At 31.4% G+C, this 24,603-nt stretch overlaps 3 protein-coding genes across 8 annotated transcripts; all 3 read right to left on the bottom strand.

The window, feature by feature from the left end:
* Positions 1-4,900: 4,900 nt before the first annotated feature.
* On the bottom strand, positions 4,901-9,739 carry LOC117912213 (thioredoxin domain-containing protein PLP3A-like). Its single transcript, XM_034826720.1, has 9 exons — positions 9,475-9,739; positions 7,944-8,032; positions 7,104-7,178; positions 6,969-7,016; positions 6,721-6,863; positions 6,037-6,109; positions 5,894-5,955; positions 5,435-5,532; positions 4,901-5,364 (listed from the first exon to the last, which is right to left on the bottom strand). The coding sequence occupies exons 2-9, from the start codon at positions 8,025-8,027 to the stop codon at positions 5,255-5,257; spliced, it is 693 nt and encodes a 230-aa protein (XP_034682611.1). The 5' UTR covers positions 8,028-8,032; positions 9,475-9,739; the 3' UTR covers positions 4,901-5,254.
* Positions 9,740-12,192: 2,453 nt separating this feature from the next.
* On the bottom strand, positions 12,193-15,655 carry LOC117913173 (disease resistance RPP13-like protein 4). 5 transcript variants are annotated; one of them, XM_034828124.1, is made up of 2 exons: positions 15,215-15,634; positions 12,193-14,988 (listed from the first exon to the last, which is right to left on the bottom strand). In XM_034828124.1, exon 2 carries the CDS (start codon positions 14,962-14,964, stop codon positions 12,412-12,414), a length of 2,553 nt encoding a protein of 850 aa, XP_034684015.1. In that variant the 5' UTR covers positions 14,965-14,988; positions 15,215-15,634; the 3' UTR covers positions 12,193-12,411. The 5 variants fall into 5 exon arrangements, 4 of the variants coding, with proteins under 4 accessions (XP_034684015.1, XP_034684016.1, XP_034684013.1 ...); XM_034828125.1 differs by having other exon boundaries at positions 15,233-15,634; XM_034828122.1 differs by having other exon boundaries at positions 12,193-14,985; positions 15,233-15,634.
* A 6,215-nt stretch (positions 15,656-21,870) lies between these two features.
* LOC117912831 (geraniol 8-hydroxylase-like) lies at positions 21,871-24,603 on the bottom strand. Of its 2 annotated transcripts, XM_034827569.1 has the most exons (4): positions 24,455-24,603; positions 24,194-24,344; positions 22,848-23,860; positions 21,871-22,693 (listed from the first exon to the last, which is right to left on the bottom strand). In XM_034827569.1, exons 3-4 carry the CDS (start codon positions 23,739-23,741, stop codon positions 22,088-22,090), a joined length of 1,500 nt encoding a protein of 499 aa, XP_034683460.1. In that variant the 5' UTR covers positions 23,742-23,860; positions 24,194-24,344; positions 24,455-24,603; the 3' UTR covers positions 21,871-22,087. The 2 variants fall into 2 exon arrangements, with proteins under 2 accessions (XP_034683460.1, XP_034683459.1); XM_034827568.1 differs by having other exon boundaries at positions 24,194-24,603.

The following is a 24,603-nucleotide window of genomic DNA, read 5'->3' as shown; positions in this document are numbered from 1 at the left end:
TTTTGAAGAAAAAAAACTAATCAAAGGAACATATATAAGATGTTTAATCTAAATCATTTTCCTTGAAAAATGTCATTTAGAGTCATTTTTCTTAGATTTTCATTTTTCTCCCGAATTGAACCTTACTGGTTGTAACCATCATATTTTCATTTTTGTTCAAGCTTCATTTGATGGCCAAAGATTGGTTTCAAGATCACGGGCTTTAATCTTGCTCTTGAACTTTTGCCCATTTCCAAAGAATTTTGAAATTGATTTTTATAAGCCATATTTCAATCCTTTTGAATATCATTTCATATTCATTTAAGGCTTAAAATTGTGATGGTTTAATGCTCATTAATAGCAGGCATAGGCTTTGACACATAAGACTCTATTAATTAAGGGTATGCTTGATTGTGAATGCTCTTATATGCCTTTGTGCCTTCTTTTTGAAATTTGAATGTGATGAAATGTTTTTTTGATACTTATATATTATGAATCTCATTTCATATTCATTTAATAGAATTAGAAGGATTAGAGCTTTATAAATTAATTGAGACCCATGTTTTGGCCAACACTTATACAAGTCCATTTTTCTTTTTCTTTTTTTCTTTCCAAATCTTTGATTTCTTGTTTCTTGATATTATAATTCTTTTCAAATTAGAATTTATGGGACTTATTCTTAGCCTTTTTAGCTCCTAACAATGATTTGAGGCTTGAGAAAGTGAGAATTTCTTACAAAATAAATTAATTAGACCAATATCTTGGCACAATTGTTTGCAAATTTGTTTGAAAGCATTTGTTTATGTATGATTGTCTTGGACAATGCTCCTATGTAGGCTCTGACTAGTTGCATGGTTGAATGCCTAGAGTTGTCTTATTTTGAATCTTTCTAATGTTTCTTTAAATTCAAAACTTTTAGGCTTCTTGGTGATTATTTGGATGTTGTTTTAGGATGTATGTTTTGCTTTAATGATGAAACTTGTTGTAACTTTGAAAATTATTTTATTCTTTCTCATGTCCATATGTTGCCCTTATAGACATCAAAACTTTTAGTAAATTAAATTATTACGAAATTGGTCCAATTATCATAAAATTCGTCCTCAATTATGGCTTCTCAATTCAATAAAATTTAAGTTTGACAAGTGATGAGTCATATATACATTTGACATATGACATATATCCAAAAGTGACAAGTGACAAAATTTGGAATACTACAAAAATTGGTCTTACAAATAAAATCAAAGTTTACAATTGAAATCAAAAGAAAATTAAAAAAATAAATAAATAAAAAATCTCTTGTTGAAAAGGAAATAGATCTTCTAATTGAAGTCAAAAGAGAACTAAAAAAAATTCTCTTGTTGGTGATTTTCCTTAATGAAGGAGACAATATTCTTTGAATTAAACAAATCAAATCTTAGATATTCCAAATTAGACTTTGGATAGACAAAAACGACTCTATACGAGGAAAAGAGGTTTTACAAAGAATAAAAAGTTTCACAAAATCTTTCTTCAAATCTAAGAAATCGTAGAAGAACTACATATATGTTCTTTACTTTTCGACAAAGTCATTAAGGAATATGCCACTCTAGGCCCTCAATTGATTTTGGAAAAAAAAAAAAAAAACCTTCATCATCTACACACATGATCTTCATCGTGAAATAAGTTCATTTAAGAATAAGTCATTTATAGCATTCGATTGATTTACGAAATCAAGAAAACGTTTTCATCGTTATTCGTTGTATTGTGATCAAAGCGAAAGAATCAAAAAGATATTTTTTTGTAAAAGAATATTATCACAAAAATTGTACCTCACAATTATTAATTTTAATAGTAGTTAATAACTTGATAATAAATAGAATCTCCTATCACATGAAGTGGATCAACGAATGTTTTATCTCATGGTTCATTGATGTGTTTTAGACTCAAGTTATGCCCTTTAAATGTTTGAAATTCTCTTTCATCATGGCAACCAACTTGTATATGAAGGGATTTATGGTAAAAAATTAATCTGCATGTATTGTTCATAAATTGCAACAATGGTTGCCACTTACTCTTAAAAAGAGTGGTCAAACATTTTTTGTTCCACTTCCCATTGTCATACAACTTACTTTGCTCTAGACCCCATTCATTACTTATAAACAATTTCTTCAACTTGGCCTTCTTTTTTTTCAAAAAAAAAAAATGATTGTATAGGATAATGGCAAATCATGTTATCCTAAGTTGGACTATAACTTCATCATAAATCTTTTTCATTTGCACAAGTAACCAACCATGATTATATATAAAATTGGTTATTTTTTAGTCACGTTTATAACATCTACAATATTCTCTCTTTTATATTGCTTTCAAACATTAAATTGATGCAATATGTCATGGCATAAAGTTCAATTTAAGTTGAACTTTCACGTCAACAACTACTTGAACTTCACAAATGTCAAACCATTGTTTATGACAATTTAGACCATATTTGTTGGGGTAACATCTTTGATATCATCATATAGCAAACCATACATGCATGTGATGCCTTTGGAATACACAACAAAATTAATAACTTGGTTAGCCCCATCCATTTATCGCACACTATGATACATTCATAAGTCTTCCATTTTTCTCTTTGGTTATCAATGTAGGCTTCCATTTCCTTATACTTCATATCTTAGGTCTTATTATTTATCTCATAAAAAAGGTAGAGTGGGTATACTCTTACCTACAATATTAATATGTAATGAAAAAAGTAAATGTTACTACAAACATAGTTAATAAGTAATATTCATATTTTAAATATTTAATAGTAATTATACACTTAGATCATGTTTGATTCCTAAAAAAATTGAGGAAAAGAAAATGGAGAGGAAAGTAAATAAGGAAAATAAAATGGATTTAAACTCATTTGACTTATTTTAACTCTTTTATATAAAGATTAAATCATTTGAAAAATTCATAAAATTTTAACTAATTTTCTCATATTTGATTTCTTTTGTATTTTCTATAGTAAAAGTATTAAACATGAAAAAAAATTACTTTTTTTTAACATTTTTTCTTTCGTTAATACTTTCTTAGAATCAAATATTAGTTACATTTTTGTTGTGCACTGATTCATCACGTTTCTTAAGTGATGAGGTCATTCATGCCTTTGAAAAAAATTTCTCATAAAAAAGGAATTTGTCATTTGAACTTATTTAACATTTTTTGTCTTGTATTAAATGATTTGTATGAGGATAGTGCAATGGGCAGTACTACATTTGGGACTTGAATACTTTGTGTATATCAAATATGCGTGTTAGCACATCACTAAGATTTCCACTATATCTTAAGGTTCTTTTGTCTTTTACTTGTTTTTAAGAAAGACATGTTTGTTATTGTTGTGATTTACATTCAAAAGCCTTGAATACTCAAATCGCAACTCAATATATATGCCTATTGCTTGTCAAGATGTATATCAACGAGGTACATGTAGATATCATTATCTTCATCAATGATTTGCCTTTCACTTTCTCATGTCATACAATTTAACTAAAATTCATTTATTTATGTTTTTTTATTTTTTATTTTTGCTCCTTTTAGATGATAAATACCTTTTTAGGCTTGAATGTGAGTTTGCGTGTGATAAATGACACTTAAATTAGATGATGCCTTTACTTTGAATTGCACGGCCACACAAAAAAAACATTTTGTGCTTTTTCTATTCCCTTTCATTAGGATACAATAATGTTATAGCAAGAGATTCATAATAACAAATGCCCTTGATTCGCAAGAACCAATTCCAGGTTTCAACCGTTTTATTCTTCACTTTTTTTTTTTTTTTTGTATAGTTAATTAAACTGCACTTGATTGAGTCAATATCACAATTTTGATACCTCTAATACCACTATAGTAGTTGCGTGACCTTTGCTACACTTGCCATTTGGCAACCTCTGGGCAGATATTGGCTTGTTCTATTCTACATCACTTATACTTTCACTTAGACTTGTCATTGCTTATGAATTGTGAATTTACAATAATAGATCGGAGTTTTACATGCATAAGTTGCAAATCATATACATTTAAATTAAATTAAATTAAAATTAAAAGTAATATTTAAATAAAGGAAATTAAACAATTATATTAAAGTAAACAAATTGTAAATTTGAAAGTGCATATAGTATAAACTATATACAAATGAATTAATTTTTAATTCAATATCAAATTAATAATTAAATTGAACTAATTAAACAACTACTTTTAAGTAAACAAATTGTAAATTTGAAAATGTAAATAACAAAACATGTTTAATTAAATTAGATATTAAAATAATATTTAAATTGAGGTATTTAAAAAAATTAAATTTAAAGCAAATAAATTATAAAATTAAATTAATATAAAACTAAAATTTAATTTCAATTAAATTGTAAATGTATTAGTGTAAATTTCAATCGATATAAAATTGTCTTATATTAAAGTAAACTACTATTTAAATTATATATATATATAATAAATGTATATTAAAATAAATATAAAATTAATATCAAAATTCAACTGATTAAAGTATTTAAATTGACATTTAACTACAAGTATTAGTAATTTAATAACATATTTTGAGCGGTTGAGATTTGATTGAATTAATTTTGAGCAAGAGTAGTTAGACATTATAAAACTTTTCTGACCCTTGGATAAGGAGCATGAGTAGTTGCCCGTTGGTAGCAATCGTTTTTTGAAAAAACAAATCATTTAAAAAATCATCAATATATTCACAATAAATTGTTTGAAAATCAGCTATACTTCACCCTCCACCGGATCTTTTATCCAGGGCTTGATCTTGTCCGACTCGGGCTTTGAGCCAGAATACTTACAGAAACGGATAGGTTCCAAGTGAACTGACCCAAACGGACCCAATTTTCTGCTTTTCTGATTTCATTATATGGCTAACTTGAAATATACCCAATTCCACTGCCTCAAGGCAACCAAAAATAGTAGTTTTTCTCATATTCAAATATACCCAAGCTCAATCTCTATCTCGAATTTTCTTTCCGCCCTGTAGGCCAAGCCTCTACATCCATACATAAGTACAGGATCATTCCAAGGCTTTAATTAAAATGAAACCAAATAATCTACAATGACCTCTGGGATATCCTATGGAGGTTCAGGAACATACTCACACTTCCTCTCTCCCCAAATACCATCATTAATTCAGCTGTTTATTGGTTCATGCCTATGGCTATGAAACCGATATCACACTAATAAGCATTCCAAAAGCAACTCACAATCACAATTGAACTCTTCAATTACTTTTTCCATTTCAGTCTGAATCAGAGTTTAGATCCACAGATGATCTCACTGTGTTGCGTCTACTTTCAGGATAACCCCCGTCTTCATCATCTTCATCTTTTTTCTTCTCACTAACTATACCTGTAAAATAATGGTTTAGAGCCAGCACTACCCAGTAGATATAGCAAATTAGACTGGACAAAGGTTTTACCTTTCTTTATAAGCAGAGCCTCGAGTGTCCTTGTGGCGAAATCATCTTTTCCTCCCATATCTTGAAACCCGATCAACCTATCTACTGCAATCCCTTTTCTGAAAGAGATGGTTGTATATTTCCAAGTTATATATTTAATCCAAAAAAGAAATAGTCTGATATGGCATGAAATTGTCAAGCATATATGCCAGTGCACTTTGGCATATCTTTCAGATTGATTTTCTGCTTGGGTTTTCTTTAAGCAGTCTATACAAGTGTGCATTATTTTGCCCCATTTGCAACAAGACAAGAAACTCTGGAATTTTACTACTGGAGGTAGAGGGTAGTAATGAGATTCCAATTTTTCTCTTCTTGGGAACCAAATGAAGTTCTACATCACTGACATGCTTCTCACAGAATTACAAAGAGCAGCATAAAATATAAAATGGAGCAGTGAAAAAGTACTAGAGAGAGCCTGACCTGAATAAGATGACACAAGGCAAAGTTTTGACTCCTAGTTTGGCGACAAAGAATGGTGCATTCTGCATTTCACTTTTAACAATGAGATCTTATTTTCCTCAGTTTCACTGTGCACAAGAACAAAAGAGTTAACGAAAACTGACCTCCGCATCCAGCTTGATAAACTTGGTGTCCATATGCCTTGGTGCAAGGGATTTCAAATGCTTATCCATTATCCTAGAAAGATCAATCAATAGGAACACAATATTAATCTGCAAATACATGCATCCATGTAAACAGAGGTTCAAGAGAACACCTCCAACAATGGCTTACAAATGCAAGCTCACTGATGTGAGAGAGGCTTATACATCAATGTGAAAGTGTCAGGAAAACTGCTTCTAAACATGGGCTTATGAAGGCTCATGCCAAAAGATAATACGTCCATGTACGTGTCATTTTTCACTCTAGCCTCTCCTCTACTGATGTTTGAAATATAAGCATCATTGATAGAGAGAAACTAACGCTCCTGTCACATAATTTTATCTTCTTCTATGGAAATCTACCCAAACAAAATCTTAACTCATTGCAATAAATTTAACCTCGCCTATTGCAAACTAGATGAGAAACTAGATGAATTCTGGAAAAAGCATAACAAGATCTGGGGCAGTCATATCCAACCCCTCAAGACACTTCTTTTAGACATGTGCATATAAGTGTGTGTGTGAGAGAGAGATAGAGTGGAAAAAGCACAATAAGAGCTGGGACATGGTCATATCCAACCCCTAAACACCCTTCCTTTTTGACATGTGTGAATAAAGATTGTGTGCAAGTATGAAGATAAACTTTACTTGCACCGGTAGAACTCCCGATGGTAGAAGTGGCAAATTACTTTTTCACTCCCAGTGACTTCACCCAAGAAGTCCGCCTCAGTTACCTCCCTGTATTCTCCATGCCCTTGCTTCTTTAAAGCCTGTCGCTTCTCAGCTTCTTTCTATCAAATAAATCATAGGGTAAATACTTCACCATTCTCAGAAAGATTACCACATATCTCAATATTTAAAGATATAGGTTCATTTCACAAAGATCGAATTCTGACCTTAAGAGCTGCAATCCTATCTGCATGCAATCTTTCCAGCTCTGGATCCTGATATCACCCATGCAAGTAAATTCATGTAAAAAGAAATAAGTGCATTAAAAAGAAGACATGACATAGATGCATTATCCCACTTACATCCATTAACTCATCAAGATCAACCTCCTGATTGATTGAACTGGAAGCTTGTGCCTTCTGCTGAGATAGCACTTCCTGCAAGACCAGAATAAGATGTTGTCGCATTAATTTTCATGAATTATGAGGAAGGTTTGCTGCAAGCTATCAGACTTGCCACCTTCACCATTATTCTGTTATATTTACGGAAACCTCTGAAAACACTTAATCATGGAGGAAAAAAAGTTAGTATCATTGTTTTAAGCCTCTTATTATGGATGACTAGCTTATGCATAAGAATGTCAGGTCTTCAGGTTCACCATAGTACTCAGTTCCCTTCCCTCCAGTGCAAGAGGTTTAAAATCAAAACATTAGTGGATAGAAATATTGCATTACTTATGAGACATGATGTTGAAAGGTGGTTCCAACAGGTAACACACTCCATTCTAAGCCCCTCTTAGGGACAATGTTACACCTTTCAGTTTCCAGGGGAAAAAAAGGCACATAACATTCTTTGAGTTTCTTAACAACTGAGGGAAAGAAGCATTCACGTCTTGTTCCTAAAGAAAGAGAAATTCTTCCTATCGAATCCGTGAACATAGGCAATGTAAATCATCCTGTGGAATAACTATTGTGCATTGCCTGGGTGATTTTTGGTAACAAATAGCATGGAATGCTAAAATCAAGTTTTCATCATGTACCAAGCAGCAAGCAGCAAGAAATATTAAGATCAAGTCCACGTCATGCCTTTCAATGGATAGTCTCATATCATGCTTCTGAATGGTAGATACTAGCCAGTAGCAAACTAAGAGCCAGAGAAGAGACTGTTCTTAAATGAAAGAAAGAAGAAAATGAAAGAGGCACCTTTTGATAATCTCGAGCAGCTGCTGCCATTACATTTCCAAATGCTAAATTGGACAAGGTCGTTTTAACTGAATCAGGATCCATTTTCTCTGTGAAAAATTATAGCACAATAAAGATTAGAAAATACTCTAGTAGAGATGACCTTAGTTTAAAAAAACAAGAAAGAAAATCATATGCACCATTCTTGGACTAAATTCAAGGACAGACTAGTTCGTGATAAGGCCACATAGACTCATAGAGTCATCTTCTAAAAGCTCATAGTTAATGAAACAACAATGTATTTTGTTTAGGAAACCAATTTCAAAACAACATGTATTGCTACTAATTTCTTATGCAGGAGAAATAATGATTTTCCATCAGACACTGAGGCTTCTACATTCCCCAGTAAAAAAGAAACAACCAAAGTGCCGAGAACAAATGTATGTGTGCCATTATTAGTTTGCCCAAACAATGAAGCAAAGGAAAAAACTGGATTGGTCAAGTACTAACAAGTTAATATGGAATGGAGTATTTCTTAATACCCACCCAAATCATTATATGTGTATGTCTTTTTCTGTTTAAACCATACCATAAGGGTTTTTCCTGAATTGACTGATTACTCAGTTGAAAAAAAAGTCCAACATACTTACGGAAATACATAATCGATAAAGTAAATGGTTCTAACTACGGTTATATCACTCTAAAGAAAACCAAGAGTTTCCACTTGAAACTGTCAACGAACAGAATTGAATACTCCTCATCACTTGCACACAGGTTACAATTCTGTAAATTGTTGATAACTTAAAAATGTTTTCGAATGTACTGCAATGTGAAAAAAGGCAACAGATGTAAGGCGTTTAAGGAATGGAAACTAAGGGCTTTTATATTCACAACTTACTCAAGGCAATAATGGGCAATTGCAGAGATGAATTAGTCTCTCTAAGAGTGAGGAGATGCCAAATAAGCATTACCACTAAGCACTGACAGAAGGGTTAAAATGCATTATTGTGTGGAAGTGATACTTTCTGGACTCTATATGGTAGCAAACTATGAATAAATCTCCTACAATTAGTAAGAACCTCAAATAGTAAGGAACTAAAACGAGGAAATAAACAAGCAATGGGAAATTCAATTGAAAACCCCACCAGAAGAAGAGAAATGTCATGGACTTTAATGTTGACTCATCTAATCAACAAAAGATAACTCCACAACAGGTCATAAACCAATGCTTAAGGTTCTAAAACAAAAAATTGAAGAAATACGAGCTTAGTCCAATGGATCAGCATTTTCCCACCTTCCAAAAATGGGTCATTTCCAGAAAAAAAAAAAAATGAATAAATAAACTGTTTTTGAAGCCCCATAGGAAGGGAAGGATCCTGCTTCCGGAGAGGAAGGTAGGTCGCCATCGACTCCTAACCGGGTTACCGCGGCAGGGAAGGATCCTGCTGCTGGAGAGAGGAAGCGTGACCCCAACACACGACACAAACATACACAATCTTCAAACAAAGCAAAAATAGACGGAGTGACATAGGAAAAAGCGACATTTATTCACCTATAACAAGACTGTCGGAGAGATCGCCGCCGGCAAGCAAGAGTCGAATTCAGATCGCAAATGTAGAAGAAAACTCTGAAAAACCTTCCAATCGCTTGAGATGCGATGAGCACGAATGGAGACACGAAGACTAGGTTAGGGTTTAGGAAGACATTGGGTAAAATAAGAAGAAAGAAGAGGGAAATGTGAATAGGGTTGGTGTTCAAATAGAATTCGGGGAAACTGAGAAGAAACTGAGGAAGATGAAACGGGAAACGACGTCAGATCGCATTTTCAAAATCCTATTCCGCTTTGAAATAAAAATAACTAAAATCCATGTGGCATGATTTTTTAAAATTATTATTTTTTAAAATATTATTAAAAATAATTATTTTTAAAATAAACATAACAACTTATCACTTTTAAATACTTATTTTATTTTTACATTAAATTTGCATCTTGAATTTTTTTTATTAAGTTTATTTTTTACGCTCAACTTATTTTTTCAAAAAAGTAAAAAAAAAAAAAAAGAATTTTAATAATATCTAAAAGCATTGTAATTTTAAAATTATTTTTTATCACACGGTTTCTTAAAAGAAATATTTTAAAAAATAATATTACTTGTGAAAGTCAATGCTAAGCAACTACAAAAGAATTACATTGAATATAAGTTTGGTCCCAATTTTATTTTATTTTTGGTCAAAATGATCCAAAATTCCAAATAATCTTAATTATTTTAAAAGAAATGCATTAAATTTAAGTATGATAAATTTGGTTCTTATTGATATTAACAATGATGAACCGTGTTGGTAGATTGCTAGATTATATTTATATTGGGTCAAAGTTTAAAAATTTGTTTGATAACTATTTTCAAAAACAATTTTCTGTTCTCTAAAACAAAAAACAAAAAAACATGTTTAATAATTAAAAATTATTTTTCGTTTTTTGTTTTTAAGAATAAAAAATATGGTGTCTTCAAATAACATTTTTTAGTTGTTTTCACTTGTCATTATTTTAGAAAATAATTATATAAACATGTAAAATAATTACAAATAAAGTATTTGATATAAAAATTATTTTTAAAACATATTTAAAAATATGAAAAAATAAGTTAAAAATATTTCAAGTTCCAAACGGACTTTTATTCTACAAAACATTATAAAACAGTTTTCAGAAACTTTTCTCTAAAAGTGTTTTTGAAAATAGTTTCCAAACGTGATATAGATATTTTATTACATAGATTAACCAGAATTCGACATGAATAATAATTCTATCAAAATCATAAATCAAAATATTATTTAATTATTAAACAAGTAACATCTCATGAAACTCATTTAATTCATTTAATAATCAAATCATTCTATTTCATCCAATTAATATTTCAATCTCATATGTTTATGAATTAATTGACATATTTATTTAAAGATAAATTTAAAATAAATTAAATATAGGTGAAATAATTTAAAGTTATAATTATATTAATCAGATTGTTAAATAGATGATTGAATTCATATTATATAAATTGACTCAAAAACTACCAATTTATTAAATAAATTATATAAGATGACATAAAATTGACCCATAACTATTGCACCAAAACTTTACCAACCTTGATTAAGATACACTTTTACCGTTTAGTTACCTATGCTTCCTGTCAAACATTGACTTCATTGGCAGCCCTAAACTATAATTACTAATTAGGCTCTGAGGGTGCTGAAGTCTTTTCACCTCTTTAGAAGCCATTAGCCCTACTAGAAGCAGTACGCTATTTGAAACCAAAAGAACCAATCATGAGAGCATGCAAGATGAAAATATTGATAATCACTCGTTACTTTGATTTTATGCATATATAAGATATATAAAAGATATATTAATAGATATTTTGACATAAAATATGATCACGTAAAAATTAATAGAATTATTAAAATTTTTTAAAGTATTAAAAAAAATCTAAAAAATTATATAAGAAATAAAAATATATATTTTAAAATTATATATATATATATTGTCATATTTGATAATAAAATCCTTTACATCAATAAAAAAAATATAAATTTTATATATACATTTATTATTAAGTTGTATTATAGATTATTTTATAATATTATTACGATATATATATAATTTTTTTAATATTTATATTTATTATATTTAATAAATATTAGATTATACAAAAAAATCTATTAAAAAATTATGTTTTATATTTTTGGTAATAAATTAAATCAATTATAAAAATAAAATAATTATAATTTATTTATTTAATAATAAAAAATCAGAAAATCAGTGAAATATCTAGAAATATCAGTTGAAACATGAAAAAAAATCGAAAAACCAATAAAATATCGATAAAATATTTGAAAATATCGGTTGATATCCATATCTTCCCAAATTTTGTATCGATATCCATGATATTGGATATATCGCGGAAATATGGACGATATATCCAAATATTTTAATCCTTGAGTATATGATTATTTGAAATCAAAATTCTTATATTCTTCGTTTAATAAAATTAAAATTAAAAATAAATTCTACTTCATTTATTTATAAGAACTAATTTAATACAATAAAATCATCATCCTAACTAAACTCGGGGTGTTGACCGTCGCTCAACAACCAACACCGAGTAAATTCAAGATATCATTAATGGTATGATTTGAACCTAAAACCATGTGCTATTTATTGATACCACACTTGCTAGTTTTCACCTTGATAGTCTAACTGATGGGTTCGAACTCATTTATTTATGAATCATTGGCTTTTCATTAAAAGATGAACGAAAGCTAAAAAATTAAACCAAAAAAAGGCTTACAAAAGATGCGTGTCCTATGTTTACACCTAAACCAAAAAAGGATAACAGAAAAATGCAAGCCAAAGAATTATCACACTTAAATACAGAAGACAGGGTATAACAAATAATATGACACAGAAGCTTGTTTTTTTGTATTTCTTCTAGTTCTAGCTTGGGCGCTCTCCCTTCTTCCACACTCCCCCTCTGAATCCAACATCTTCAATTGGAAATGAGTCCAAATCTGGACACCAACTAACATTCACAATTCTCAGTCTTGGCATCACTTGTTGCACCATAGACCATTCCATTCCCAAATCGGATAGTGATTCCAACATTAAGCCCTCAATTTTCCAGGTATTGTCACCATCACCCCAAAAACGTTGGCTCATGTTTGTAAGGTTTCCTGAAGAGATTGAAAGATACCTTAAGATAGGAAGTGAAAAAGGGTTTAGCCAGCCTGGGTTCATCTTTCCTGGATAAAATCTGAGAGAGAGCTCATGGAGCTGTTGGGGAGGAGAGAGTTTATCCAGTTTGGGTATCAGGTCATCACCATGACTGTCAAAACAACTAATTACCAGAAATTGAAGTCCTCGGAGACCTACCAATACATTGTCGTCATTGTCTCCAATCTCATCACCCTGAGTTAGTTGTAAGCCAAGTCTCCTAAGCTTGGTCAAGCTTCTTAACTCAGCAATCCGACAACCTTCTAATTGATTTGATTTTGAAGGTTTAAACCCCAATAATACTTGAAGATTTGAAAGGCTCCCCAGGCCTTTGGGAAGGTATCGAAGTGAACCACAATGACTCACATCTAACACTGTGAGCTTCTCAAAAGTTGTAACATAAGAGGGGAGCATTTTCAAATTCTGACAGTAACTTAAATCCAATACCTGAAGGTTGCGGAGCTTCTCTAGTGCAGGTGGAACTTCAGTCAATGGATGTGTGTTGCTTAAGCTGAGATAAGTTAAGTGTTGGAGGAATCCAATATGATCCAATAAACCTGTGAGAGACTTATCAAAGATCGTTTTGGAGACATCTAACACCCGCAGGTATCGGCAATCACAGAACTTTTTTGCATTGCTTGAAGCAACCTTGTTCACTTCTCCAGTCTTGATTGTGGACAACAATGCACGCAGCTTCTGATTTGGCATATCGTACTTTCTGTCGATATCACCTTCAATACCCAAATGGCGACAACTTGCAGTTGTTGGTCCAGAGAACGCATCATCTTCTGCCTTCTTGATCACTAAATCCCGAACCATATCATGAATTTTGCAGGTTTGTATTGCTCCAGTATAACTCTTTTCAACCACTTCTATCAAACAACGATTTGTTAACCCTGAGAAACAATCCTCCCCAGCTTCAGTTGATAATCTGCCTCTTCTCAGTGGGACAAAACCCTCTGCAATCCACCAATGAATCAATTGCTCTTTGGTTATTTCGCAGTCCTCTGGATAAAGAGACAAACAGAGGAAGCATGACTTGAGGTGCGATGGGAGTTCCTCATAACTTAATTCGAGTGAAGCCATGACAGAACCATCCTCTTCTGCCAATTCATCCCGAAAATGGTCTGCAATTCGCTTCCAGTCATGATAATAAGGTTGTTGATAGAGCATCATTCCTCCAGCTGCCTTAATTGCTAATGGGAGGCCCCCACATTTATGTACAATCTCCCTCCCAATGTTCTCCAGTTCAGAGGAAGTACAAATGCCTCCATTGGCAGCAAATGCTACATTGCGGAAGAGCAACCAACTATCATCCTTACTGAGGACTTTGGGCCGATGTGTTCTCTCTTCCTCCACTCCCATCATTGTTGCGACTTCCTTAGTTCTTGTAGTGATAATAATACTACTCCCATTTCCTTTAGGCAATCCATCACTGATTTTGCGCCACCAAGTATTTGTGTTTTCCCCCACATCATCCATGACAAGCAAAAACCTCTTGCCCAAGAGGTATTGATTTATTTTCCTCAACAACTCACCACAATCATCTCCCACATTCATATCACCCAAGTTCCTCAACATGCTTCTCAAAATCCGTTTTTCGTTAGGTGTCCCAGTGACAGACACCCACATCCTCCTCTCAAAACGAGCCTCCATTTCCCTGTCATTGAAGACCACTTGAGCCAAAGTAGTCTTCCCAACCCCACCCATGCCCACAACTCCAATTGCTAGGATTCCATCCTTGGCTTCCAACAGCCAGTTCTTTACCTTCCTTGTGTCACCCTCTATCCCAACCACTTGGGAATGGTCAAACACAGAAGAGCTCCATCTATCTACTGGGAGGTTCCGTGAATCTGCAATCTCGGCTTGGCTTAGAATCGGCACTCCAAGGAAAGACGGGATATTTTGTTTAATCCGAGTGATCTTCTCGTTGATTTCTCTGAGGCGCTTTCCAGTTTGATATTTGAAAGGAAGGTTAGTAGGATAGAAACACACAGCATACCAACCGGAGATGTCTTGGCTCCCCTCCGATTGAACTTTGCAATCCGCAAGTATATCTTCAGCTTCATAGATCAGCTCCCGCAAACCAATCATCACCGTCCGAAGAGTCTCGTTTTTCCTTTTCAGCCTCTCTGCATCTTTGAGGAAGCTTTGCATGAGCCGCAGCTCATCTCGTAATATTTCAAACTGCTCTCTGAAATCGAACAGAACGCGGCCCTCCTCTTCAAGAGCATTGAGCAGTTTCTCTAGGAACACAGTAACAACAGCATCCACCATCTCTTCTCACCTTACAAAAATCTTCTTTCAAAAAAAAGAAAGAAAATCAGAAATTATGTATTTACACTCTAACAATCCCTCGATACATTCAAAAGACAATAGGAAATGAAAGCTTCAAGGTTGAATAGCGATGTCTGGAATTTTACTAAATAGATCTGCAGTAGTGTGGAATTTCGGGATTATCCCCAATCAGAACAAAAAAATATAATTATCTACATAAAGATAAATGACGAGTTCAAAGCCCACTTACAGTTTTCGAGCTTGGAACAGTTTTCCAGAGCCTTACGTTTGCATCTCCCCTTCTGAAACGAAGGAACAGAAATCAAAGAAAAAAGAGGGGCAAAGGCTGAGATCTACAACAAAGGAGGCTGTGAATCTTAAACAATATGGGCTGCAAGGTCCCTAGTCAACGCCATACAAGAAGCTTCTCTGCTTCTGATACCGAGGGACCTACCCTACCTTACACGGTTTTGGGCAATTGCTTGGACTCGGTCCAGAACGAAACCAAACAACAGGCCGATGCCATTGGAAAATCCCTACTTTCTTTTCACCTCAAGAAATTTCTCTCTTTTTTCCTGGAAATTGCTGTTGACTAGGTTTTGGAGTGGAAAAAGCAATTATTACACTATCCTATTGAACTTTCATCATTCATGCAGGATTATGGTAGCCTGGAGCCTGGGGCCTGGGTCGATTCAATCTTGTTTGGGGTGGAGGTGGTAAAGTTTGTCAAAAGCAATTTTTATTTTTATTTTTTATGTAAGATATATTGTAAATATAAAATAAATATAAAAGAAAAGAAGAGAAGAGAAGAGAAAGAATAATATTTTTTTTATATTAAATTAATGAGATTATCATGTTTCTTTAATGTTAAAATATATTTGATAGTAAAAATTTGATTTGATTTTATTTTAAATTAGCAATTAATATTTATTTTACAACTTCAAAATATTTGATTTTTAATCTCTCATTTCAATGATTTATATTTTATAAATTTTAAAATAATTATTTTGTTTGATAACTCATAGAACAAAATTTATGATAATTTATAGAAATTTGAATTGTTTATGGGTGATCCACCCTCGCATTAATAAAATGTCTGTGTCAAAAATTGATTGTCACTTATTTAAAAGCTAACAACCAATAGTTAATTTAAGTCCTATTATTGCCTCTATTTTCCTTTTCCAATTACCATCCTATTCTTAAATTACATTAAGAATTAATTCTTCATTCCATAAACCCATTTTATCAATACTTTTTTATTTTCATATCTCAATTTTCATATGACTAATGATGTAGTGCAGAAAAATCATGGGGGTAAACATTTTTGTTAAACCAGGTGAATACTATATGTTTAATAAGGATCGAGGAAAAACTTAGAGTTTGTTTGAATATTTTCATTTTTAAAAATTAGATAATAATAGAAACTTGTATATAAAATATAATAATTTTTATATTAAATAATTTGGTATATCAATCAATATATAACGAGAGTTAAAGCAATTCCCATAAAAAAAAAAAAACTTTTATATATATTAGTCAATATTTGATATAATCGTCAATATGTATTGATTATTAGCTTGTATATTAAGTTGTCACCTACCTAAATTGATTTTATTTTTTCAAATGATTTAGAAATATTTTCATGAAATAAGAAACAAGCTCAGAATATATATGGTTGGGATTTATAGTCCAAATACATTTGAGAATTATACGGATTATCTTCCATTAGAGATAATTTGAAATTGCAATATGAAAATAACGTCACAAATATTACATAGATTAAAAGAAAGATATATCAAGAGTGATAAAACTAAGCATATATTGCTCAAATTCGTTTCCATTTACAAGTTTTTATAATAATGGTTAAATTAATGTTCAATAAGTAAGATCAAATAATAATTTAACAAACCTATTCACAAAGGTATTATCAACTACAACATTCAAAAAACTCACATATGACATTATAATGCGTAGACTCAAAGATCTTTGTACTAAGTTCGATAGTAAAAGAAAATTTTAATATTTTGCACTTTTTAATTATACCAAATTAAAGAGATTGTCGTTTTTCTTTAATTATTAAAATATATTTGACAGCAAAAGTTTGATTTATAAACAATTACTTATATTAAATTATTAATTGATATTTATTTCATAACTTTAAAATATTTGATTTTTAATTTCTTATTTGATAATATAATCTATATTTGATAATATAATCTATATTTTTTTTTATAAATTTTACAATAATTATTTTGTTTGATACCTTATAGAATAGAATCTTCAAATAAGTGGAAGATGTGAGAAACCAACCACCATTATTTGCCTCATATTTATTAATAATTCTAATTAGATTTATTAAATTATTGGTATAAGTGCTTTTTTGTGTTGACAATTTCAAGTCAAAATTCCCATTGTGTCAAATCCCCTTTGGATTTTTGTCATTTCTAAATTATTTGTGAATGAAGGTTGGTACAAGATATGATAAGTATTTTTAAGGTGATGGATGATATCAAACATCGATCAATTCAAGTTTTAAACTTTTGTTCTTTTGTTGAAAAATGAAGTTGAAATTTAAGAGAGTAAAAATTTGTGTTTAAAACATTTGAATCAATTATTGGTTCATCAAACTACAGGTAATAATTTCTGTTATATCCAAAATTTTGCAATCTCATTTAATCAATAAAGATTTGATCACATCTATATTTTTTTTTTAAAAAAAATCTCAACTATTTGATGGGTTTCGAAACCCTAGAATTTAAACCATTTCTCAAATGAGGGAAATACAACTTTAAGAGTTAGGTGGCCTCCCTTAAGCTTCAAGTGCTTTAACTATTTTAGAGTTGTTTGGTTTGAAAGAAATTTTTATGGGTCTTGAATTAAAAATCATCTTTCGAATGAAAAAAAAAAATCTTTCAAAATGAGTTGATTTAGTATAAATTTCACCCCATACTCTTATATTCATCATCATCTTTGGAGTACTTAAATTTCTTCTTTTATACATGCAAAAAAAGGTCAAGATCAAACTTGATGTAGATTCTAAATATACTTGGGAAGAAGAAAGTGATTATCTGAACTAAGAATGTTTGAGACAAGTAGTTTGGTAGAGAATTTAAGGTTTAGGTTAGGTAAATCCTTGTATTTAATTATTTTTTTCACAAGGAATGCTTTTGGTTACTTGTATGCCCATGATTTTTTATCTTCTAGAAATTTTCATCTTGGTGTTCTTGACTCTTTACCTTTATCTCATCTTTTCATTTATTTATTTTAACTTATGAAATTTTCATTGATTTAATATATCGGTTGATTAATGTACTGAATTAAAATTGAATCACTTAATATTTAGAATAGTGTGAAATAATTTTTGACTTGGTTTTGATGTTAATGGACATGAGAAAATTTGTTTTAAATGATCCAAATACCTCGTATATCTTGGTTAGAAGTGTTGATTCATTTGTATATGAATTATATCGATGATTTTATTGGGAGATTAGTGTTAGTGCAACTATTATTGCTTATACCGACTTACTTGATGGTAAGATTGAAAGATAGTATTCATAATAGTACCATCTCAAATTGATTTAAAAAATACCTATTCACCCATCTCTAGGAGTTATCCATAGTTGTGATCCATTCAGTTGGACCTAGTTGGAAGGCTTGTTTGGATTGGCTTAGAAAGGCTCAAGTCGACCCATATCTGAAGGTCGGGCGCGGAGCAGGAAGGATCCTCACTTTTTTCTATTCTGTGGTAGTTGGAGGTGGAACAGGGGCAGGTGGACCCATCCTGATCCAATCTGTTTACATTCCTACTTTCACATTCTCACTATGGCCAAATTATGAAGCAGGAGGTTATAGTCATTTATCCTACAGCTACATATACATTTATTGAGAAAAAATAATTCTATATTTGCAAAAATCTTAAATTTGAAAAAAAAAAAAAAAACTCCTAAACTTCTTGTTTATTCATTACTACTTTTTATTGAATAACTTATTAACTAACACTTTTAAATCTTAATTTTTTTAATTTAAATTTAAATAAAAATTAATTTAACTTAATTCTAAATATTATTAAGTATTAAGTTATTTGTTATTTATTATTTATTTCTATTAAATATTAAGCATTAATAAAGTGAAGGTTGTGTTGAGATTATGTTTAAATTATTTAAAAAATATTATTTTTAGTATTCAGTAGAAAATTAAATATTTTGATTATTTTTATTCAATAAAATAATTTTAAAAAATAAATAATAAGTAGAAAAAAAAATTAAAAATCTAAAGGCAAATTACATTCAACATTAAGTGTAAAAAAATTTAAAATACCCCAGTCCAAAATGTATTCTCAAGAAGTGAATGTGATGCAAGCCACAAAAGATTAAAGATTTGGACTTGTTTTCCTCTTAAGATTTTATATCTATTATGGGTTTGCTAAAATTAGCAGAAGAAGGATTGTGCAGCAATTGTTCCCAACGTTACGAGTGCAGAAGAAGGATTGTGCAGCAATTGGACCCAACGTTACGAGTGTAGTGTACGCTAGGACTTTTTTCAATAGTACGGTAATTTAAAAAAATTATTCTTAAATTTTTGTAGTAGAAGAAGTTATTACAAATATATGGTAGTTTTTGCCACCTAGGAGAGAGGGTGAACGGATAATTTTTTTTTTTTTTAAACCAAAATCGTCTTTTGAAAAGACGATTTTATTTCCATTTTAAAAAATAAAAATTCAAAAGGGAAATCGTATGACGATTTCCTATTAAAAAAAATTAATATTTTTTTTAATATTTATTACAAATTATTAAAAAAAAAAATCCCCAAGGGAAATCGTCTCTTCAAGAGACGAGTTCCCATGAAAAAAATCCCAAATTAAAAAAAAAAAAAAATCCTCAAGGGAACTCGTCTCTTTCCCATGAAAAAAATTAATATTTTTTTTAAATCCCAAATTATAAATAAATAATAAAAAAAAAATCCTCAAATGAACTCGTCTCTTGAAGAGATGAGTTCCCATGAAAAAAATTAATATATATATATTTTTAAAAATCCTAAATTATAAAATAAAAAAAATAAAAAATTCCTCAAGGGAAATCGTCTCTCAAAGAGACAATTTCCCATAAAAAAATAATATATTTTTTAAAAATAATATATTTTTTTAAAATCCCAAATTATAAATAAATAAAAAATCCTCTAGGGAAAGACAATTTCCCATTAAAAAAAAATCTCAAATTATAAATATAAAAAAAATAATCCTCAGGGAAAAAAATATTAATTTGAGATTTTTTTTCATGGAAACTCGTTTCTTGAAAAGACGAGTTCCCTTGAGGAATTTTTTTTTTTTAATTTGGGATTTTTTTAAAAAAAATATTAATTTTTTTTCATGGGAACTCATCTCTTAAAAGAGACGAGTTCCCTTGAGGATTTTTTTTTTTTAATTTGGGATTTTTTTTTTAATTTTTTTAATTTGAGAATTTTTTATTTTATTTTATTTTTCATGGGAACTTGTCTCTTCAAGAGATGAGTTCCTTGAGGATTTTTTTTTTTTTTTTTATAATTTGGGATTTTTTTAAAAAAAAGAAAAATATATATATTTTTTTCATGGGAATTCGTTTCTTCTCCCTTAAAGATTTTTTTTATTTATAATTTGAGATTTTTTTTCATGGGAATTCCCTTGAGGATTTTTTTTTTAATTTGGGACTTTTTTAAAAAAAATTATTTTTTTCATGGGAACTCGTCTCTTCAAAAGACAATTTCCCTTGGGTTATTTATTTATTTATTTATTTATTTATAATTTGTAATAAATATTAAAAAAATATTAATTTTTTTTAATGAGAAATCGTCTCATCAAGAGACAATTTCCCTTTTAAATTTTTAATTTTTTTTAAATGGAAATAAACGATTTTGGTTAAAAAAAATTTATCCGTTCACCCTCTCTCATAATATATTTGTAATAATTTCTTCTATTATAATAATTTAAGAATAATTTTTTAAAATTACCGTAAGAAAAAAGTCCCTTGATTTTGCTTTCGTTAAACAGAAAAAAGGAAAACATCTCCGACTAATTTGATTGCTTTTTGAGAAAATAATGGAATCTTTTGAATGAATGTATTACTGGAGACGTGTTAGACTTTATTTGGTTGGAGCAAGCCGTACAGAGCAAGAAAATTTTGGGAACAGTATATGGTATATGTCACAGAAAGAAGAAAATATTTTGGGAAGAATAGAAGCGAGCTAGCCGTTGATGCCAGAGAAAGAAGAATTTTATTGGGAAATGGATTCTCACTTGAATTCAAGTGAAGCATGTGCAAAACGACAACTATCTTTAATTCATAATTTCAAAATATTTATTATGTTATATATGTTTAGTTATTATTTATCTTTAATTAAAATAATAAAATTTTAATTATTTTCTCAAAAAAAATATTTTCTATTTAAAATTAAACATTTAAAATTGAAATAAAATTGAATTTTTATTTGATTAGAAAATTACTAAAGAACCTCTCTCTCCTCCCTCCGCTTGGCAGTCTTAAGTCTCTAACTCTCTGTTCAACCGATCTTAATAGAAGCTCTCAAAGTTACGAGATAAGAGAGTTTCTTTGTTAGAGAGCATGAAATTTGCTTTGGGTTATGTGATTAAAAGTGTTGAAAATTCAAAATTTGAAATTAATGAATGCATTTATTTTTTATATCTCATTTTAACTAAAATGTCTTGATATTTTATAGTAAAAATAAAATTAATTTTGTTTGAAAATTTATAAATAATAAAAAATATTTATATAAAAAATAAGTTACTATGAAAAAAAAAAAAAAATATAAAATGATCGGATCCATAATTTAAAAATTATTTCATCTCTTTTAATCAAATATTTCATTTGCCTTTTCATTGACATCGGGCGTTCTCTGTGTTGGAACAAATATTTATGAACGATGATCGACACTTCAATTGAAAAATACAAAGATAACCTATGCTGCTATGCATGGATGCTTGCATATTTGATAGCCATTTAAGTGGAAATTAGAAAGACTTCCGAGTTTATTTAACACTATGACAGAACTGGACTGACATTTCTAGTTAATGATAACACAGCAGAGCACACCAAGAATCAGCACATTACTTCAGCACATAAGATCAACAACTTCAAACCCGTACAGGTAGAGCTTGCAGGGGCTGAGCCTTTTGTAAACTAATGCCATATCTTTCTTCCATGTTCATGTTCTCCGGTGTCACCCCATCTTCAAGTTTCCAATCATAGGAGTGAATGAGCGAGGCCAGCATCAAGTGAACCATCCGGATTGCCAACGGCAACCCAGGACAGATTCTCCTGCCAGCACCAAACGGAATCAGCTCAAAATTCTGGCCCTTCACGTCCATGTCCAACCCCAAGAACCTCTCTGGCACAAATGAGTTGGGGTTCTCCCATGTGTTCGGGTCTCGACCTATAGCCCATGCGTTCACCAGCACCTGTGCGTTCTTTGGGACTGTGAACCCTTCTATATCTGTGTCCTCTTCAACTCTGCGTGGGAGTAAAAATGGAATTGCTGGGTGCAATCGGAAGGTTTCTTTCACCACCGCTTGCACGTAAGGGAGTCGAGTGATGTCTGATTCTTTAACCTGTTTGTCTTGGCCGATGGTTTGCAGGAGTTCCATTCGGGCTTTCAAAAGTTTTTCAGGGTTGTGCAGCAGCTCTGCCATTGCCCATTCCAATGTGCTGGAAGTTGTGTCAGTCCCCGCAACAAATAAGTCCTGTAACATAGTCTCTGAGTGCCTTAATAGGCCTGAATATAGTGTTTATTTGGCCAACTGCTATTTGAATCATTAAAAACCAAAGCAAATTCATAGCGGAATATGAAGCAAGGAAAAATAATTTTTTTTTTTTATGGAGATAGAAGATACTAACCAATAACAAATGTTCCATATGACTTCTTTCAATCTCATTGCTGTTATCTTCACTGATGTTGAGAAGAATGTCTAACACATCACTGCTAGCTATTGAACTTTGCATTTTTCTTAACCGTAACCGTCGCTTGATCATTCTATCAAAGATCTCAAGTATCCTTCCAAAATAAATTGTCAAACGACGCCTTATACCTTGTGGATCAATCTGTCTAAGCACCGGAAAATAATCTACCAAGTTGGGTTTCCCAGCTTCCTCCATCACACCACGCACCAACTCTTTAAACTCTTGTGCAGTCTCAGAAATTGGATCAACAAGATCCACAGAAAATATGGTGTTGGATAACAGGTTGAGACTAGTTCTAAAAGCTTCTTGGCCTATATCTACAGGACCACCAGCTTGGCATCTCTGTTCAACATTCGCAAGAAGCTCTTGCACTTTCTGGTGGCGGAGATGGGTGTTAGAGTCTAGTTTTTGAGAAGTGAATAAGTGCGAATTGCATGTCCTTCGAAGGGCTCTCCAAGTTGCTGAAACAGGTAGCCAGGCCATCGACAGTTGGTTGTGTTTTGCGGATCGGAGGGCATCAGGGATTGATCTGTTGCAGAAGGAGAGATCCTGCTTTTGGAGGACTTCTTTGGCCATGGGTGCAGAAGAGATGACTATTGTGGTTACATAGCCAAGTTTGAGAGTCATAATTGGGCCGTAAGTTTTTGCAAGATTGGCGAGGGACTCATGGGGTCTGTTACCCAGGTTTAAGAGGCTTCCTATTATGGGAAGCGGAACTGGTCCCGGAGGAAGTTTGTAAGCAGCATGCTTTCTTCCTCTTCTAGCTGAAAACATGATGTAAACTGAAGTCCAAGCAGCAAGAAAACACAGCAGACAACTCAACAACTCCATATCTCTCTTCCTCTTTCTCTCTGGTTCCCAACAAGCAGTATCTCTCAACCTTTACGTTTTGATTTCTCAGCCTCTATATACCAACGGGCAGGAATTTCTTTGTTACTATGAATATACACCTGTTAAAACCGGGAAAAAAAATTGGAGAAACCCAATTTATTTTCAAATGACTATTTAAGTAATCAGTTACTTATCAATGTTTTCATAAAATTAATAAAGAAGATTCTTTTTTCATTTTTTATGTATCTTTTGCACAATTCATTTTCAAAACAAAGAAATACCCATAATTAATTAAGGAATATTCTACTTTCTTACTATCCACCAACTTTTGACCGGTGCCAATTGCTAGAAGTGTTGATATTATCAGTTCAGACTAGTCAATTTTCCATCGCATCTTATCAAGTGATAGAAACAACCATATACGACAGTGATATTTTTGTAAGAGAAAATACCATTTTCTTTTACCACTTGCGATGCCCACTTGAGAGAGATATTTTGCAAACCAAAACGAAACCGTGGTTGGTGTGCAAACGAACCTAGGTCCGAGTCCTTTTGCTCCTCCATCTCCCGCAGAATCACCCAAAAATCCACAAGGGAAAGAACCTGAAAATGCCCCTAAATGTTCAACAGAAGAGCTTTCAAATAGAGTGGAAGGAAATTAAAGGTATCCGAACGGCGGACCAAGCCCTACTAGGTCATTCTAAAGCTTTCACCTTTCACCTCCGAAGGACGCGCGAGCTCAATAACCAGCAAGGTGAAGACCCAATACTCAAAGTAAATGATCAAAGAAAAGAAAAATGAAGGAAGCCAAACAAATACTCGCTTTCCAAAACCAAATTGTGCTGAAACTCATGGTGGCAAA

This window comes from Vitis riparia, chromosome 4 (genome assembly GCF_004353265.1).
Source record: "Vitis riparia cultivar Riparia Gloire de Montpellier isolate 1030 chromosome 4, EGFV_Vit.rip_1.0, whole genome shotgun sequence".
In the NCBI taxonomy this organism is placed as follows: domain Eukaryota; kingdom Viridiplantae; phylum Streptophyta; class Magnoliopsida; order Vitales; family Vitaceae; genus Vitis; species Vitis riparia.
Note: the sequence above shows the minus strand (reverse complement) of the source record. Positions and strands in the feature narration are given on the sequence as shown.

What these genes read in the sequence shown, in the direction of transcription:
- LOC117912213 (XM_034826720.1), bottom strand. Translation starts at nt 8,027, where the DNA reads ATGGATCCTGATTCAGTTAAAACGACCTTGTCCAATTTAGCATTTGGA. An exon ending in CTGCTCGAGATTATCAAAAG is followed by an intron (nt 7,179 to 7,943) that starts GTGCCTCTTTCA and finishes CTGGTCTTGCAG; the next exon opens with GAAGTGCTATCTCAGCAGAA. An exon ending in ATCTTGATGAGTTAATGGAT is followed by an intron (nt 7,017 to 7,103) that starts GTAAGTGGGATA and finishes GGGTGATATCAG; the next exon opens with GATCCAGAGCTGGAAAGATT.
- LOC117912831 (XM_034827568.1), bottom strand. Translation starts at nt 23,741, where the DNA reads ATGGAGTTGTTGAGTTGTCTGCTGTGTTTTCTTGCTGCTTGGACTTCA. An exon ending in ATATGGAACATTTGTTATTG is followed by an intron (nt 22,694 to 22,847) that starts GTTAGTATCTTC and finishes ACTATGTTACAG; the next exon opens with GACTTATTTGTTGCGGGGAC.
- LOC117913173 (XM_034828124.1), bottom strand. Translation starts at nt 14,964, where the DNA reads ATGGTGGATGCTGTTGTTACTGTGTTCCTAGAGAAACTGCTCAATGCT.